The 17,861-nt window shown below is 27.8% G+C and overlaps 1 protein-coding gene across 1 annotated transcript in view; it reads right to left on the bottom strand.

Moving 5' to 3' along the window:
• The window catches only part of LOC129969150 (uncharacterized), a 124,562-nt gene that overhangs the window by 72,539 nt on the left and 34,162 nt on the right, over positions 1-17,861 (bottom strand). Inside the window, exon 2 of the mRNA XM_056083576.1 lies at positions 7,929-8,297. Coding sequence (XP_055939551.1) covers positions 7,929-8,297 — 369 coding nt within the window. The remainder of the gene's footprint in view (positions 1-7,928; positions 8,298-17,861) is intronic.

The raw sequence follows: 17,861 nt of genomic DNA, 5'->3' as shown, positions 1-17,861 counted from the left end.
TTTTTATTGCAGATGTTTGATGTTTCATTGAGCTGCCGAGAATTTTCATCTCTCCTTTCTTTATTGCATGATGCCAAAAACAATTATAGCCTCGATTAATTATCTTTTATTTTATGAACGCTTCATATGTACAAGAATTTTCAAACGGTGCTATTAGTTCTCAATAATTTTGAAGTCAGGAGTATTTACTGGATATGATAACAATTCAATACTATTTGTATTAAATCACTCTTTTGATGTTTTTGTTGTGCGGCAAGGAGCTGAATGCTGCTGAAAAATAAATGATGCGTTGTTGGGAAATAGATCATTGATGGAAGGTGTAAGTTTTGGCTCTAGAAGAGTGTAAATGTATTTTCTTGCAATTAATGTCCCACCGATAACATGAAAGACACCAATACCGTCTCCTGACATGCATGACCAAATCATAACACTAACTGAGTTCTTCGTAGTTGTCTGAATGCTGTCAGGATGTAGCTCTTCGCCTATTCCACGTCTTACCAAATTTCGAAATCACTACCGAATAAGAATATGTTTCTTTCATCACTTTGTATAACTTGTAACCACTGATCATCTGTCCAATTAATGCGTACCTTTGCCTATTAAAATCTTTTTATACGCTGTTGTAAATTTAAATAAGGATTTTTTTCGTTCAATTCTACCTCTTAGTCCGAAATTTAATAAACTTATCCTGATTGTTTTTGAACTGACATACATACCAGCATTATTCAATTGATTTCTGATGGCCGTTGATGACTTCTATCTTGGAAACATAGTCTTTTTATTTTTCTGTCATCAACAGATGTAGTGCACCTTTTTCAGTCATTTCCTGATTTGTTTTTTTATTGAATTTGTCTCCTGATATCATAACAATATTTTCGAACTCCAGATGTAGTCACTAAACCACCCACCTGTTTGTTTGTTTGTTTTTAATTTTAGCATAGGAAGGACCACATTCATGAGACACAATAATCTTAGTTCTCTTTCTAGGTGCCCAATATATTCTTTTGTTTGTTGTCATTGATTTTTGACTAAATATTAGAAATGTTTATAAAAATTTCAAATATTAAAAAGTTTAACAAAAGTTCTAACTTGCAATTTAATTACATAAAAAACAATCTTCCTTCTACAAAGAAAAGCACAATAATTACTTATTCCAACTTTAAACATGATGTCAGCTTCTACTAGCAGTTAGTAACATTTGATTGGTTCCCAGAATAAGTACAGTGTTTTGTCAGGAAAATTAGAAATTAAAATCCACTTCATCACTGTCTTTGTCATTCATATTAAAGTCAGAATAACTTTTTTTTCTATTGCAAATATTTGAATTCTGCTTTTTGTATTGAAATCACCATTAAATTCCCTTTAAAATTATATGCAAGAGTTTGCATTTTGTGAAATTTAACATTTTCTATAAGCATACAAATTTAGAAAACATAACGATTTTCAAAAATGGCCATCATTTTAGCCACCATTGTGAATATTTTATCAAATTGCTTATAAAATGGAAGTTTTCATGCAAATATCTTCAATATCAAATATCTTCAATAAAGATAATGCATCATTTGCAATTTTTTCCCCTCTTTCTAACGTTTTTTTTTTTAATTAATTCCAAATTAGCGGCTTAAAAGTTTACACTGAGCTTAGACTTTACCCAAAGTAACGCGAAAATATTTTCAAAATGCATTGCAACGAACAATACTTTTTTCGTATTTCTAACAATCTCTTTAAAAAGGATTTAAATTATTTCCAAATCAGCATTCTTAAAGTGCATTCTCATGTTCAAAATATTCAAATAAAAAACACTTGTGTTTAATCATTAAAAATAATTAAATCATTAAAACTCATTAAGAAGAGCAATATCTTCCTTTATTTCTAACTATTTCTTTAAGAAAAGTAAAATATTTTGACATTAGCTTTACTTTATTACTTTAGAACTTTATTTTCAGAAATGTTAGGTCTAGAAATTACTTAGCTTAGATTTATCCAAAATAACATAAAAATATTTTTAAAATCTATTTAAAGAACAATACTTTTCCCTATTTCTAACAACTTTTTTTTAAAAAAGAATTTAAATTATTTCCAATTAGCATTCTTCAAGTGTATTATCGTGTTTCTAAAATGGAAGTCTTCATGTTACCTTTACGGCACGAGAAGCATTTCTGTTCACTCATGACAATATATGTACCTTTATTCTGCCCATAAGCAGGAATCGTCTAATGCAAATCCGAACCCCGAATCCCCCGGTGAACATCAGGAAGTTTGATGGTGGTTTAAGCAAGGTTAATAGTCGATTTAGTCCGGCAAATTAAATCTCAGAGTAGAGGAGTTGTTTATGCTAATGAAGCGCGTACCATTGATAAATTGAGAGGCCGCTCTGTTGATTAGCCTCCATGCGTCGCTTTGTATGGAGCCAGAGATTGTCGCAGGCATTACGAATCCGATCGAACCACCCTTCTGGTTGGCCACCCTGTGTAGGCACAGAGTTGATAGCTTCATTACCATTCGAAGCGAGATCTGATTGAGGTTATTCTGCTGATTCTTAACCGAAAGTTACTTTAATTAACTCGGTAAAGGAATCTATAAGCAAAGGTATCAGTGTTTCGAAACTTCAAGAGGTTTATTTATTCCAAGTGGTATTGAGAATAATTATTTGTTTTTATCTGCCGTTGGGTGAATGAAGTGGATTGGGGGGGGGGTGCAGTTTTCTATCGGTGGAAATTCCAATGAACATATTTTCTATTGTAATTAAAAGCATGCCGTCTCCTTTGGAAATTGAAATTCGAGAATCGGGAAGTTACGTAAAAGTTTTAATTTTACCACATAACTGTTTATAATAATTTAGAATATATTGTAAGTCTCATTGAAAACTGTCTATATATGGAGAACTTTAGAATATCTTTCCATTTGTTTCATAATATATAAGCTTAGAACATTCAAACATTGTATTAAAAATTATAAAATATTATAAATATTATAAATTGTATGTATAATAAATATATAAAAATGTATAATAAAATGTATAAAAAATGTATAATATGTATAATAAAATATTATAAATTATATGTATATATAAAGTGATGCAAACTAAAAATGTTAGATACTACTATGAGAAATAAAAATGAAAGATAACATGATGGTTGTTTAAGTGAATTCTATGCCGTTAGGGAAATGAATATATTTTGATTTAATGTCCTTATAAAATAAAATAGAACATTTAAATTTCTACAATAAAGTATAAACTAGATAATTAGAAACATAATTGCACACTAAACTTTTAATTTATCTTGTTGTGCTGGTTTAGATTTATTAAGTTAGATTTATTGTTTTGTAAATTTCATAGAATATTCAAACATTTGCTAGCATCAAAAAGTTATCGCTTAAAATATTCAAACATTACATCAAAAATAATATAAAATATTATATATTTAAAATAAAGTGAATGGGGAATGTTAGATACAGTAATGAGAACATAAAAGTGAAATATAACATGCTGTGTGCTAAAGTGAATTCCATGTGGTTATGGAAACGAATACATTTAATTTACTCTCTGTATAAAATAAAATAGAACGTTTCAATTTCTTTAATAAAGAATAAATTAAATTAGCAGACATATACACGCACACTAAATTTTTAGAATCTCATGATGTGCTCTATTATACGATGTTTAATGAAATTTATTGTTCCACAAATTTTATGAATTTCAGCTTGCTTGCACCAAATTATCTTCATTTCTTTCATAAATAACAGGATTTAAAAAAGTTTGCATACATTTGTGTAATAATAAGTTTTTATTATATAATATCTAACCATCAAGTTCCTGAATAACTAATGATAAAATGTGCTTTAAGAAAAATGACATGAATTACTTTTTCTTTTATTGTTTTAATGTTTTCTTAGGGAACAATTACAAGTAAGAATCAGATGTTGAATGTATTAGTTGTGTTCATTTATTAAAAATTATGTATTTCATATCAGTCATAAGAAATATTTCTAAAGTCCATATGATAGTTTAAATTCAAAGGACTTCTATGAATGAATGCTCAGAAATAAGTCATGATCTCCAATGAATAAAAAAAGCAGGCTAAAACAAAAAAATTATCGTATTGAATCGTATAAGAGAGAATAAATACATTCAGACATGATTTGTAATTTAAACTGAGTATAGGAAAAATAAAATATTAGTGTCGGTTTTAAGTGATTAGGATGAAAACAAGCTCCAAAACTCACAGCATAAAATTACAAATATATACTGTAATTATTATACAGACTGAATGGATATGAAATACCATTTATGGTACAGGCAAATGAAAAAGTTCGAACACAGATTCTATTATGTTTTTATAAAAATCGCTAAATTACATAATAGATAATGCTAAGAGCAGATACTATTTAATCGTACTTCCAATTGCAAACAGATCAAAATTATTTATTTGTATTAGTTTTATTTGTAAAATTTAAATTAATAATACCACTTTCATATAAAAATGTGACGTTTTCGTGGACCTCTATTTTATATCATTTAAGAATAAAATGTCTACTGTATCAACCAGGTTCCTAAAACGGAACCAACCTTCACATAATCTTCGTCTATTATCATTTGTAATTTGATTATTTGTCCGATTTTGAAGTTTTTACATAGTATAACATATTTTACCACCAAACTGGTAGAAGATATTTTTAGATTATTAAGACTTTGGAATAATACATTTTCACTAATTGATATCAAATGCAGTATTAAATTCTCCCCTCCTTTCATTTGTTCCTAAATTCATGCGATATCAATTTTGAAACAAAATAATTATACTGTTACTAGCTTTCCATGGTTCACATTATATTTAATTATTTAACAACGGTTCTTGCTATATTATTATTATAAAAAATATCTATTTATTTCAGCATGCAGAACGTCAGTAAATATAAGCAATTTCAAGAAATTAAGAAATATTTAAAAACCCTATCAATATTTAAGCAGAGTTTACTTCATATATAAAAATGCATAATATTTGTATATCTGAGTTTTATTTAAATATAATTTTATATGAATTAATAAATAATTTGTTTGTTACAATTTTGAGTTTTAAATGCTTTTGTATACCGCTTCATATCACCAAGCATGCCAAAATAGCAGTTATACAGCTCAACAATGCAAAAAAGAATTTGAGCGCAAATCAGCAAAAGGGCTGCCATAAAAACTATTCCCATTGCTTGATAGGCTTTCTTTTCTTGGCTTGCTATTTTGGAAAAAAATTCAAGCAGCACACTAACGTAGATTTAAACAAAAATCTTAACTAAATAGTTATATTTTATAAATAAATGTGAAGATGTAATATAAATGTTATTTTTATTTTTTAATTTATTTATTACATTCATTATATTACAAATAAATTTAAAAAAGCAAAATTTTGTTTGAAGAAAATTCAGGTGTGTTGAGTTAAAAATATATTTAAAATAAAAGAAATATAAAATATAATTTTGATGAGATTTAAAATATATATATATGATGTTGAAACATATATGAAAATATGAAAAATTCCAATAAAAATCAATATTTTTATTTTTTCAAATCTTAAATAACATCCCTTGTACATTGAGAATCACGAGTATTTCACTTAAAGTGTTGGGAGAGAAACCATTTTTCATTTTTGATAATCCCTATTCCATGACCACACCCAAGAGTGTTCGAAACGATACCTCGATGTGACACAACCTCATTAGTTGAAGATAAGAGAATGGAATGAGGTGCAAGAATAGGATTGCATGATAAAGCACAGATTATAGCTCTCAACCGAGAAGAATAAATTCGAGTACTCCTTTTTTTATTTTTTGGCATGTATATAAGAAAAATGTGGAAGTATTGTAGATGAATGGATTTCAATTCTTTGTCTTTGAAATATATTATGGAGCCTGTTTGAATTTGCAAGATCATCATTATTTTATTTTTCACATTAATAATATTTCAGTTTGTAATTTATGTTATCACAAAAGAGATTTTTTTTTTTTTTTGAGAAATGAATCTAAGCATTTAATGTAATCTTTTCATAGATGAAGAATTTCACTTCATTGCTCACTTAACTCCTCCCTCAAGAGTCGTTTTGAAATGGCAATTTCTTTATTGAAATATATACTTTCGTTAAGTTACCTGTGTATAGAAAATAAGTTAAATAGCATTGTTATTAAAAAAATTATAAATACAAATGAAATGCCAGTTTATTTGTAGTCTAAATAAATCTAAACTATTCAACAGATTTTTTTAACATTTTACTCACAGATATTAAGAAATTTAAGGGAATTTTCAGTGAACTTTTATGGACATTTAAGTATTTTTTACATAGTTAATTATTATGCATGTACTGTGCATGCGCAATTCAAACCTTTCTACTGAATTACTTTGAGTAAACGTTAATTTTATAAGAATGCAACTCATAGACAGTAGAATCCGATTGATAAATAGTATTCTAATATCTATTTATAGAAATCCAAATTGATAAATATAATCCTAATTTCTATTTATAGAAATCCAAATTGATAAATAGTATTCTAATATCTATTTATAGAAATCCAAATTGATAAATAGTATTCTAATATCTATTTATCGGATTCCAAATTGATAAATAGTATTCTAATATCTATTTATCGAATTCCAAATCGATAGGAAGGAGTTCTGCATATTTTTATCATAAATAATAAGAACTATAAGGAATTTAGTTTAGTTAGTTAGGCAAACATTTTATTTTTCTAAAGCAATAGTAGTGTCCTATTTTGGGGTGGACATCATAATTTCGTTCCTCTGCCAGACGACGAGGATGTGATTTGAGCTGGCACTATCTCTTGAACTTCCCCATAACACCAGTGAGAGCTCATTTCACTCACTACATATTTGATGTCCACCAAAGTCGCATACACGGAAATTCTTTACTGGATTCGAACCTCGAAAATGGAATTCTCGTATAGCGAAGCCGATTCTTGAAGCCAGTCTATTTCGGCAAACAATTATTACAAAAAATTTTTAGGGTAAGATTCTTATCTATAAATAGCTAATTTTGCGTTAATTTTTGAGTTAATTTTCAGGTTATGATCTGTATTGGTTTTACAATTATTTAACAAGCTTCTGCTTTCAACATGAGAATTTCGCTTCAATTAAGTTTTATTTTCCTTTTTTCCAGTAAACAGCATCTTGTCCATTAATTTTCCACAATAATTTTCAGAATATAAATACAATTTTGAGTTTATATGACATATATAACAACATCCCTTTATTTTAATAATATATTTTTAAGCTTCGGGTTTTCGGAAGGGAGCATTGTTAAACAATTAAAAAATAATTCTCGTTTTATTTACACTACTGTGAGTACGCACTTGTCTCTTGGAAACTGTTAAACTGTATGTTTATTAATTAGTTCTTTGTGGACCTTAAGCTTTTAAAAATTTAGAAAATCAGATGACTTTGTGCATCATAATCTTTTATATAGAAATAATTTTTGTAATAAATATATTATTTATGAAAATATATTATTCCTTTGCAACATCAAGTTTATCAATTAATTTAAAATAATTGTATACCAATTATTTACCTAATATTTCTTCATTGAAATAATGGATATTTTACGATTGAATAAATAATTTGCTAATAAATAAATACATATGAAACATAAAACCCTAAATGTATATGACTTTTTTTGAATGAGTATGTTCTTTAGATGAATTAGTGATCATATTAACCATCGTTGGATTTAACATTATTTCATTTAAATGACACTGAATTTAAAAAATTGAAACTTATTTGGTTATTTTTTACATGTGTTGTTTGTAAACTTATATATTCAAACCATAGAAGAATGCAGTCAGAATATGGCCATTATCTAAATAATTGAACGAAAAAAAATTAAATAAGGAATAATTTTACAGACAAGTATTAAGCATTTGCTTACCGAATACTGTCATAACTTGCTCTCTGGAATCCTGCCCTGCCAGGGATGTCACTAAGCATGTGTATTTGCCACTGAGTTCTGTAGATGGTTTCTGTATTCTTAACGCTCTGAATCTGGAGTATGCATCCGCTGTGTTAACGGCGAAGTCCAAATCCAGACGGTTCTTCAGAATCCCGGATGTGTGTCTATTGTTAAGCTCAGGAATCCACTGGTAAACGGGCTCCAGATTGTCTTCGAAAAACCATTTCACCACAAGTCTTAAGTCATTTTCATTATACACATATTCGCAGTCCAGAACTACGTAGTCTTCAGTCCCATTCTGAATCCACCTCGGAACGGAGAGACGTCGGATTTCTACAGAATTTGAAACTGAAAAAAATATATGGGTTACTTATATGCTTTCTTTAGATTAGTATCATACTAATAACATTAATTATTTAAATAGTAATTATTAATAAGAATTAATAATAATATTGATTAATAATATTAATTAATACGAATTAATAATTTTATTTATGGCGATTCAGGTTTCTGAAGCAGATATTACTTTTACTGATGAGTTATATTGAATACGTTTAAATATATCAATATTGAAAAGCATTAGAATTCCAATGAACGAAATTTTATTAGACGCCCTTCATGTCAGGAACATATAAAAAAATTGTCTCTTTCTACACATATTTATTGAGAACTTGTGGCTCGTACTTTGTCTGCTAGAGATACCCTCCAAATAGGCTTGGAGATCAGGAAGATTTTTCTTAAAAATCCTCAAATGCTGTACGAATTAATAGCCATAAGTAGGATCCTCTTTTCCATATCAACCACTTCAGTAAACTAGTTGTAATTGCCGTTTTTGTTGAAGGTAGGGATTTTTTTTCCATCTTTGAAAGAGAAATTTAGATTTGCAATTTTCTCAGACTCCTGAACTCGAACGACTTTATAAATAAGTTATAATAAGAGAGCTAAATAGAAAATGGGAAAGAACACGTGTGCTTTTTCTTTTATAGAAAAAGAGGTATAGTTACTCAGAGAAATATTATACTTAACATTTGATTCAAAAACAGAGCTTTTTATACGAAATAGACTTTAAATTTAGACAATTATTTAGTAATTTATAGTCTTAAATATGTAACAAGTAGTTTCAACATATATGGTGTATTGTAATTTTTAATTAAGATTGTCAGTCTGTTACAATTATATAAACTTCATGAAAGTACAATTCCATTTATTTAAATTGGAAGTTTCAAATGAATGATTTATAACGCTCTGTCTTTCCGAATGTTAAACACAATTCTAAACTAAAAGCGTTAATCAACACTTCATTTGTAACGAATGCATCACCTCTTTCTAATTCGATTGCACGAGTAAATATTAAATGAGCAAACTCTAGTCTACAATTCAGTTAAAATGAACTGGAAAATACTAAGTATCCTGGCAAAGATAAAACCATCAATTAATGAAATCCGATTAGATCTTTTTCAATACTTGTTTTATGGAATAAATGGCAAGTCTATTGTGAAAGCTGAACTGAATAAGATTTAATGACACATCTGAAGATTTCTTGTGTTAATTAATTTAGTAAACATGCATCACTTAAACACATTAAGATGATGGATTAAGTAATATTTGGAAGGTGGATGTTTAATTTCTGAATTAAATATTCAATAATTTTAATCATACTTTAATAATTTTTGTTATAAATTATTATAAAAATTATTGATTATATAATTATTAATATAATAATATATCTTGTGTATCTAAAGATAAATTATTTCCATATGTATACAAGACAGAATTAAATAGTTTTGCAAAATTTACCATTGAATTTCATTTAATTCATTTATATGCATTTCAAAAAAGCTAAGCTGAATTTTTGTAACTGAACTCTTTTTTATATAAATTAGCATTTATAATTTGATTTCATTATAATTATTATCTATAATTACTTCATTTTTATGTTTATCTTCTAGCAAATTATTTCTCTGGGAAGTGAAATAGAGAATATAGAAGTCATTTCCATCAGAAACATTTCGTGCATTGAATAAATTTATGTAACGCCTATTAATATACAGCTGAATCAGAACTAGAAAGAAATGAAATTTGCACTCTACATGAAACAAGATATTTGAGGTATTTATCATATTTCGAACTTTCGTTTTTAAATAGCATTTTAAAGAGCAAAACACTATACAATTGTCATGGAAAAAACGCTTACCAAAGTAATTTTAAAGACAGAAATGCATATAATTAAATTAAGAATTTCAGCATTACAGATAAAGTTGTCATATAGTGGTAATTTTACAATTAGAATAATATATGCTTGCCGATATCTGTGATATATGCATGAAAATGAAATAAATATGATATTAATATTTAATTTTTTTAAATGTAGTTTGGATATTAAACATATGTTTTTCTCTATAAAAGAGATTATTTAAAAAAATATACATAAAATTAAATAAAGGATTTTAGCATTATGTATATTAATTTCAACTTTATAATTAGAATTATGCAATGTTGTTTCTTTCGAATTATATGTGTAATGTAAAAGAGAAATTTAAAATATTATTATGAAATAAAAAAAAATAAATATTTCAATAGATGAAACTGTAAATATTATAATTGTAATATTTATATTTTATTAAAATTTAATTAAAATATTTTATTTACATTAAAATTTTAAATATTTATAATTTTTTCCCTATAAAAACAATTTTTAAATAATAAGCACTCAAACGTATCTTATGATAAAGTTTTTATAAATGTTTTTCCATATAATAATAAATAAAAAAAATAATGGTTCAATAAAACTTTTATAATTTGTCATACTACAGAAATGGAGTTAATTCCTTTTTTAAATTTCATAATAAAAATTTTTAAATGTTGATACTTTTCTCACTAAGTAAGTTTTTGTACGCTTTCCAAAGAATAAACATTATTGAAGATTTATTTTGAGAAAGATAAAAGGATATATAATAGAATTACTCGACTTGGTAGATAAATAAATTCATAGAAAATGCACAACATACATGTTTACTAACCTATCTCAAACAAAACTGTTTTATTGCACAGATCAAAGTAAAAAATAAATAAACATATAAAGCTTTGAGTTTTTATTTAAGTGTTTTTCAAGGAGACAAAAATCCTTCTTTCCTTTTGAACTCTGCAGCACGGAGAGGACTTATTTTACTTCAAAGTAACCACTACAACATAAAAATGACATTCTGGGTCACGTTCTATGGAAATTCTATTTGAGCAGGGGATGTTTACTGTTATTTAAATGGTCTGAGGGTTACTGGCAAAGCTTTTAAAGGAATGCGAAATCTACACTTCCATATTACTTCATCGTGAACATAATACCCACTATAGATATTTTCGATGAATAAAAGATCAAATACAGAAAAAACTTATTTTACTCTTTTTCCAGATTTTTTTCCTGTTCAATTTTGTTTTTTTCAGAATGGAAGATAAATGCACGGAAAGAATATGTGCTCCAATCTTGTTCTTTTGGATTTTTTTTCTTGTGTATGAATTTTATTACCAATTTTAAACCTAGATTGTAACTACAATTGTAAAAAATTATATTTTGTAATATTAAATGTCAGTCCTTATTTATTCTCTATTTCCGTTACTTTATCAGTCTCAATAATCAATAATAATATATCTAAAATATTTATAAAATATTTCTTACTTTATTGAAATTGTAATTGGCGAAACAAGAACTCAGATACTGAACAAATGGGAAGGTTCTATAAAAGTCTACAACCATGAACTAATATCTGATTAATAATACACAAATACTTTGATTTTTGAAAACCAAAGTAACTGTATATTATTAATCAGATATTGTTAAACAAGAATCTGATAATAAAAAATAATATTTCGCTCTGCATTTCAAAATTGATCATTTCTGTGTATATATATAGCCGAATATTTCAAAATATTTTATTTTTTATATATTGATGAAATATGTGGCATTCAATTTCAATTTATCTCTGCTCCTATTTCCAAATAGTGAAGATTTTCAATAAATTCCCTTACCAATTTTTGATACTTTTGGCAACTACCAACCATTTCAATACTTCATATTAATGCTCCAATGCTTCACATTCACATTTCAATAATGGTCACGTTAGTATTTGTGTTTGTGTGTGTGTGTGTGTGTGTGTGTGTGTGTGTGTGTGTGTGTGTGTGTGTGTGTGTGTGTGTGTGCGTGTGTGTGTGTGTGAAATTTAACAATATAACATGCATTTACACACATTACTTTATTAGGATTTATTTAATGTACAATGCTTGTAAAATGTAAGAATAATATTAACTTTAGTGAAGAATTTACATAGACAATGCTAAATGTTACTCCACTTGTTAGTACATACAAATTGTACTTTGAGTATATTATAGCAGCTAAGCGGTTTAAAAATACTCCCGCATGCCCAATTTTATATTTGTGATTCTGTAAGTGAGAAGCTTCCGTTAAGAGACGAACGCTTCCACGAAAAACAATTTCTGCTTGGAGAGATACTGCCAAAGGAAACACGCTTTGTGAATGAAATTTAGCAAACTACTTGAAGAATGGACATCCATAGATTAAAAAAAATATTGAATAAAGAAATGCAGCATACCCACCTAATTGGAATTATATTTGGAAAATATCCATAGATTAAAAAAATATTGTTTCAAGAAATGCCGTACACCCAACTAATTAGAATTATACTTGGAAAATATCCATAGATTGAAAAAAATATTGTATCAAGAAATGCCGTACACCCAACGAATTAGAATTATACTTGGAAAATATCCATAGATTGAAAAAAATATTGTATCAAGAAATGCTTACACCCAACTAATTGGAATTATACTTGGAAAATATCCATAGATTGAAAAAAATATTGTATCAAGAAATGCCGTACACCCAACGAATTAGAATTATACTTGGAAAATATCCATAGATTGAAAAAAATATTGTATCAAATGCTTACACCCAACTAATTGGAATTATACTTGGAAAATATCCATAGATTGAAAAAAATATTGTATCAAGAAATGCCGTACACCCAACGAATTAGAATTATACTTGGAAAATATCCATAGATTGAAAAAAATATTGTATCAAGAAATGCTTACACCCAACTAATTGGAATTATACTTGGAAAATATCCATAGATTGAAAAAAAATATTGTATCAAGAAATGCCGTACACCCTACTAATATCACGAATTCATTATACTATTGCGTTAAAGTACAGCGCGTATTTCATAATTAGAATGATACATTAAAAATTCGCTTGGTTCACAGTTACCTGTGGTAGCTTACAGACATGCATTTGGTAACCTGATAGTTTATATATGGCTACTTATATGATATCATATGTATGTCTGTAATTTTAATTTAATAATAATTTTATTAATATAATTAATATTAGTTTTAATTTAAAAATAATTTATATGCCTATGAAAATAAACTAATCGTAGTTTCTTTGAATTAAGTTAGTCAAAATAATTAGAAATTACTTTTTTTTTTCCTTTCTTTTTTTTATTTTTTTATTTTTTTGAGACATATTTGAAACTTGTCTATCGACTCAATCATTCTTGAAACAAAGTTATCTATGCTTGGGAGTATTAAGTTAAAATTTATGAGAAGTTCACTTGTAATGTATACGTAGCATAAGATTAAAATAAATTGATATAATCAACATGGAGACGACAGATGCATTTGCAGTAAATACTGATATAACATTTATATGAAATTCTTATCCGAGGTAATCAAGTTTCCGATATACAGAAATCTATAACAATTCTCCACAGTTTGAGAAACACTTGCAGCATCAGTGAATATATTTTGAATCATATGATTTAACAAAAAAAAAAAAAGATATATATGTAGAAGCGCTCCATTTTCGCTGTGTAGATATTTAATAGCAAAACAGTAACATTTTTTTTGTTACCATAACAGAGATTTTTGACATGAATCTCAGCTTCGATTTGTTATTTCATTTCCTTTCTAGAAGCAAATACAATTTCATGTTCGCTTAACTTGGCTAGATTGCATCTCCTTTTGCTATCAGCTTGAGAAGATATTCGAATTCAAGAACAGTATTCCATCGTCCGTGATGGTAGGAAATTTGAAAATAAAGATATTAGTTAATAATTATCTTTCCAATTACGTTTTTTTTATCCGTAATATAGATCTATTTTTTGATGTGTGCCATTGAGACATGAATGTGAGACTGCTTTGAATGTGCAAATGATATAAAATCAGCTGTTATAATAGTAACAGTTTCAAATCCTTTCAAAACTTTTATAGAATATCGTTTTCAGTTGTTTCATAGTGTGTTTTTCTAATTTGATTTACAAAAAATTGTTTTCCTTTGTGGAATAATAGATGATGCTTTAATTGCATTTCTTTCGACGAGTTTGACAAATTTTTTAATAGAGTATCTAGATAGAAGAACAATTATTTTCGCAGAAAAAATAGTTCATTTAATTTTCATATACACAACTTTAAATTCTGAATTTATGCGCAATATGGTAATGCTTGAAATTCATGGAATAATAGATTACGATTTAACTCCATTTCTTTTGGCAAGTTTAACAAATTATGTTAACACAGTATCAAGATAGAAGAACAATTATTTTCACAGAAAAAATAAAGAAAGATAAAAACGTTGTAACTTTCTAAACTATTTCTTCACATCTTAATAAATCAATGTTTTTAGATTTGCAATAATTGACATTTTACAGTTTTAAGTAATGGCACATAAAAATACAAAAACATATATATGCCGCATAACATTTTTATTGATATCATGTTTCACGAAAGTATTGATAAAAGTGTTAAATATATCCTCAGATGAAAGAATCGAAAGATTTACACAAGTGTCACGATTTAGAACTGCGGAAAACTATTGTGAAATTTTATTGCCAGTTGAAATCGCTCGTAAAGACCTCAAATAAAACAGTCCTTCAAAAGTGAAGAATTTTCTTAAGTTACTTTCATACAAACTAGACAATTTAAAAGATTGTCTACGCGACGAAACTTCAAAAACAACCCATTTGAGTTTCTTTGGTGACCGAACTGTCGAGAGAAAAGAAAGTTTCCATTAAATATGAGTTTTTAGTCGATAAACTTTGGCAACAGAAAATAACCGGAACGATTCGGTCTGAAACGAAAAAAAAAGAGAGGAAGAAAGAGAGAGAGAGAGAGAGAATAAAAGGAATAAAATTCTTTTAAGCTATCCAAACTTTAAACAGGATTGTCACGTCAGTGTCAACTGAGCCCTACTACCATGGATAAATACAGAGGGAAAAAAATAAGATAAAAACTCGAAAGGAAACTCAGTGGCATTTATCCTAAGGCGCCCGAGGGTAAAATAGATTTTGTCTTCCAAACAAAATAAAGAATTCTGTAAACGTTTCTTGCTCTAGAGGATGAGTAATACCAACGCATGAAATCCGATCGAGGTAGAAATTTGAAAAGAACTGCTTTCCACTTCCAAGTTAATGCAACAACAAATATAAATTGTTATGGATTATTTTCTTCCTGGATAGTTGACTATTTTAACACTTCACTATCTACTTTCCTTTTCGCGGCCATCGGCAAAAGTGTGTGAAATCCGCCACATGGTGCCACACTGTGGTTGAACACGGTCTCATTGGTAATCAATGTCCATCTAAAAGAGTTCTAAATAATAAAATAAAAAAAAGTAGTGGTTTTGAAAGGAAGTTTTTTTTTTTTTTCTACCACAAAAAAGTTTTGGAGAAATATCGCTTAACATCCTTTGGACCTGGAAACTCCGGGTCTAAATCTTGGCACGAAACGATAATGATGTGCTGGAATTCATATTATCGCCAGTTGCCAAAATACTTATTTTATAAAGCTTTGTGTGAAAAATTTATTGTGTAGTAAGCAGCTAGGTTAAACGCTTTTGATTTTTTTATGAATTATTATGGACGTACAAGGAAAAAAAACGGTATTTACATTACCTTATGCATTCATTCTCAATAAGAGTATAATAGTCTGTTTTAAAAAGTAACAAAATATTAATGTTATTTATTCATTATTAATTAGTGTTATTTAAATCATCTTTGTAGAATTCTTTTCTTCAAACAAACAAACAAAAAGAAAACTTTTTTTTTCAGTGTTATTATTTTGCAATGCCCCGGAAATTTCTGATTTTAGTGTCGCTGGCATTCACTGCCGGGCCGTCATGTAATTACTACCACAGATCTCGTCGCCATTAAAAGTGTTGCCAGAGCTATCGTGCAGGGGTTATCGTGTGCAATTATGGGATTACTCAAGTTGAAGTTACACGCTTACCCAAACATTTATATATGTGTATACGTACGAGAAATTCCACTGAGAGAAGGAATGTGAAAAGTATTTTCTACATCTCCGCGTTATTCCCTTAAGATGGAAAAGTTCCTCCTCAGAGATTGCTTAAAGGGACCAAATTGGATTTTGGATGAAGTAGGAGGAACAAAAATAATCCTTCTACCATCTCATGTTCAAACATAGGCTTGTTAATTAACCCACACACTCCCATGAAAACGTGATTCCGAAGCATTTACTAATTAGGGAATGTTATTATTTTCTAATTCGGTATTGAGAGCGTTTCTGATGTTTTTGCAAATGGCTGGAATGGCATCGGCTGGTAGTAATTTGCAAATCTCGTAATAATGCTCGGCTACCGACTTTAAGCTGCTCATTAAGGTAAGATTTATCCATAATGTTTAATGAGATTGTAATTTAATTAATTTTGCATTGGAGTAGAAATAATCTTTATTCGCTTCTTTTTTAGATAATCATGAAGTATTAAATTAATACTTTGATGATATAATGTATCTATATTAATGGCTGATTCTATGGACATTTTAATTTACTGCATAAATCTCTTTTCTTAGATGAATAATAATTTAGGAAGAACAAAATTAATATAAAATTTCCCATTTAAAACATCTTACATTTATATATGAGAACAATATATCGATATCATCAGGATATTGGCCGGCATTAAGAATATTGAACAACGTCATGTAGATATCGTAAATTATCTTGTTCTTATAATATACTATTTGCAACGTAAAACACAGATACTTACTTTTCAAATGTTATAAAAGAATGGTGCTTTATCATCTCGATATTGGCTGGCACTAACAATATCGAACAACATAATGGAGATATCGAATAATATCTTGTTCTAAAGCATTAGTATATACTATTCGCATGATAAACGCAGCTACATACTTTTCAATTGATATAAAAAATAGCACTTGAAGAAATAATAGCTCGTTGATGATATTATTTAAAATAGTGCTTTTTCCCGACATTCTTTAATATAGCTAATCTACAAAGTATTTTCAGCATATAATATTGATTGGTTATATGCTATTTTAAGAAGTAGTGCAATTATTTGCTTATTTAAATGAAATAGCAAGTTTCACTAGAGAATACCATTACGTATTTGGTCATTTGATAAGATTATTGCTTATTTAAGTACATATGTTTAATAATGACTTATTAATCAGCTTATATCATCATTATTTCCATATCATAATTAGATTAATTAACTCTCAATATGATATATTTACAAGTAGTGCAATTATTTACTTACTTAACGCATTAATTACCACAACTCACACCTGATACTTAAGCCATCTATATATTCAGATTACCACTTCTTTGCTATATCTTAACTAGTGTAGAGAAAGGGGTCATATAATAAGATAGATGGTTTGGTACAATTATATGTAATTGTACCAAATGATCAGTTACATATCATCATTAACGCACAACGCTTAAACGAGAAAGCAAGCCTTATTTGAGAATATCATTACATATTCGGTCATTTGAAGAGATTACTGCTTATTTAACTACATATATTTAGTAATGACTTATTATTCTATTTAAATAATATCATGATTCCTTCAGTATCAA

Source organism: Argiope bruennichi, chromosome 5 (assembly GCF_947563725.1).
Source record: "Argiope bruennichi chromosome 5, qqArgBrue1.1, whole genome shotgun sequence".
NCBI classification, from domain to species: Eukaryota; Metazoa; Arthropoda; class Arachnida; order Araneae; family Araneidae; genus Argiope; species Argiope bruennichi.
This window is presented reverse-complemented; position numbering and strand designations above follow the sequence as displayed.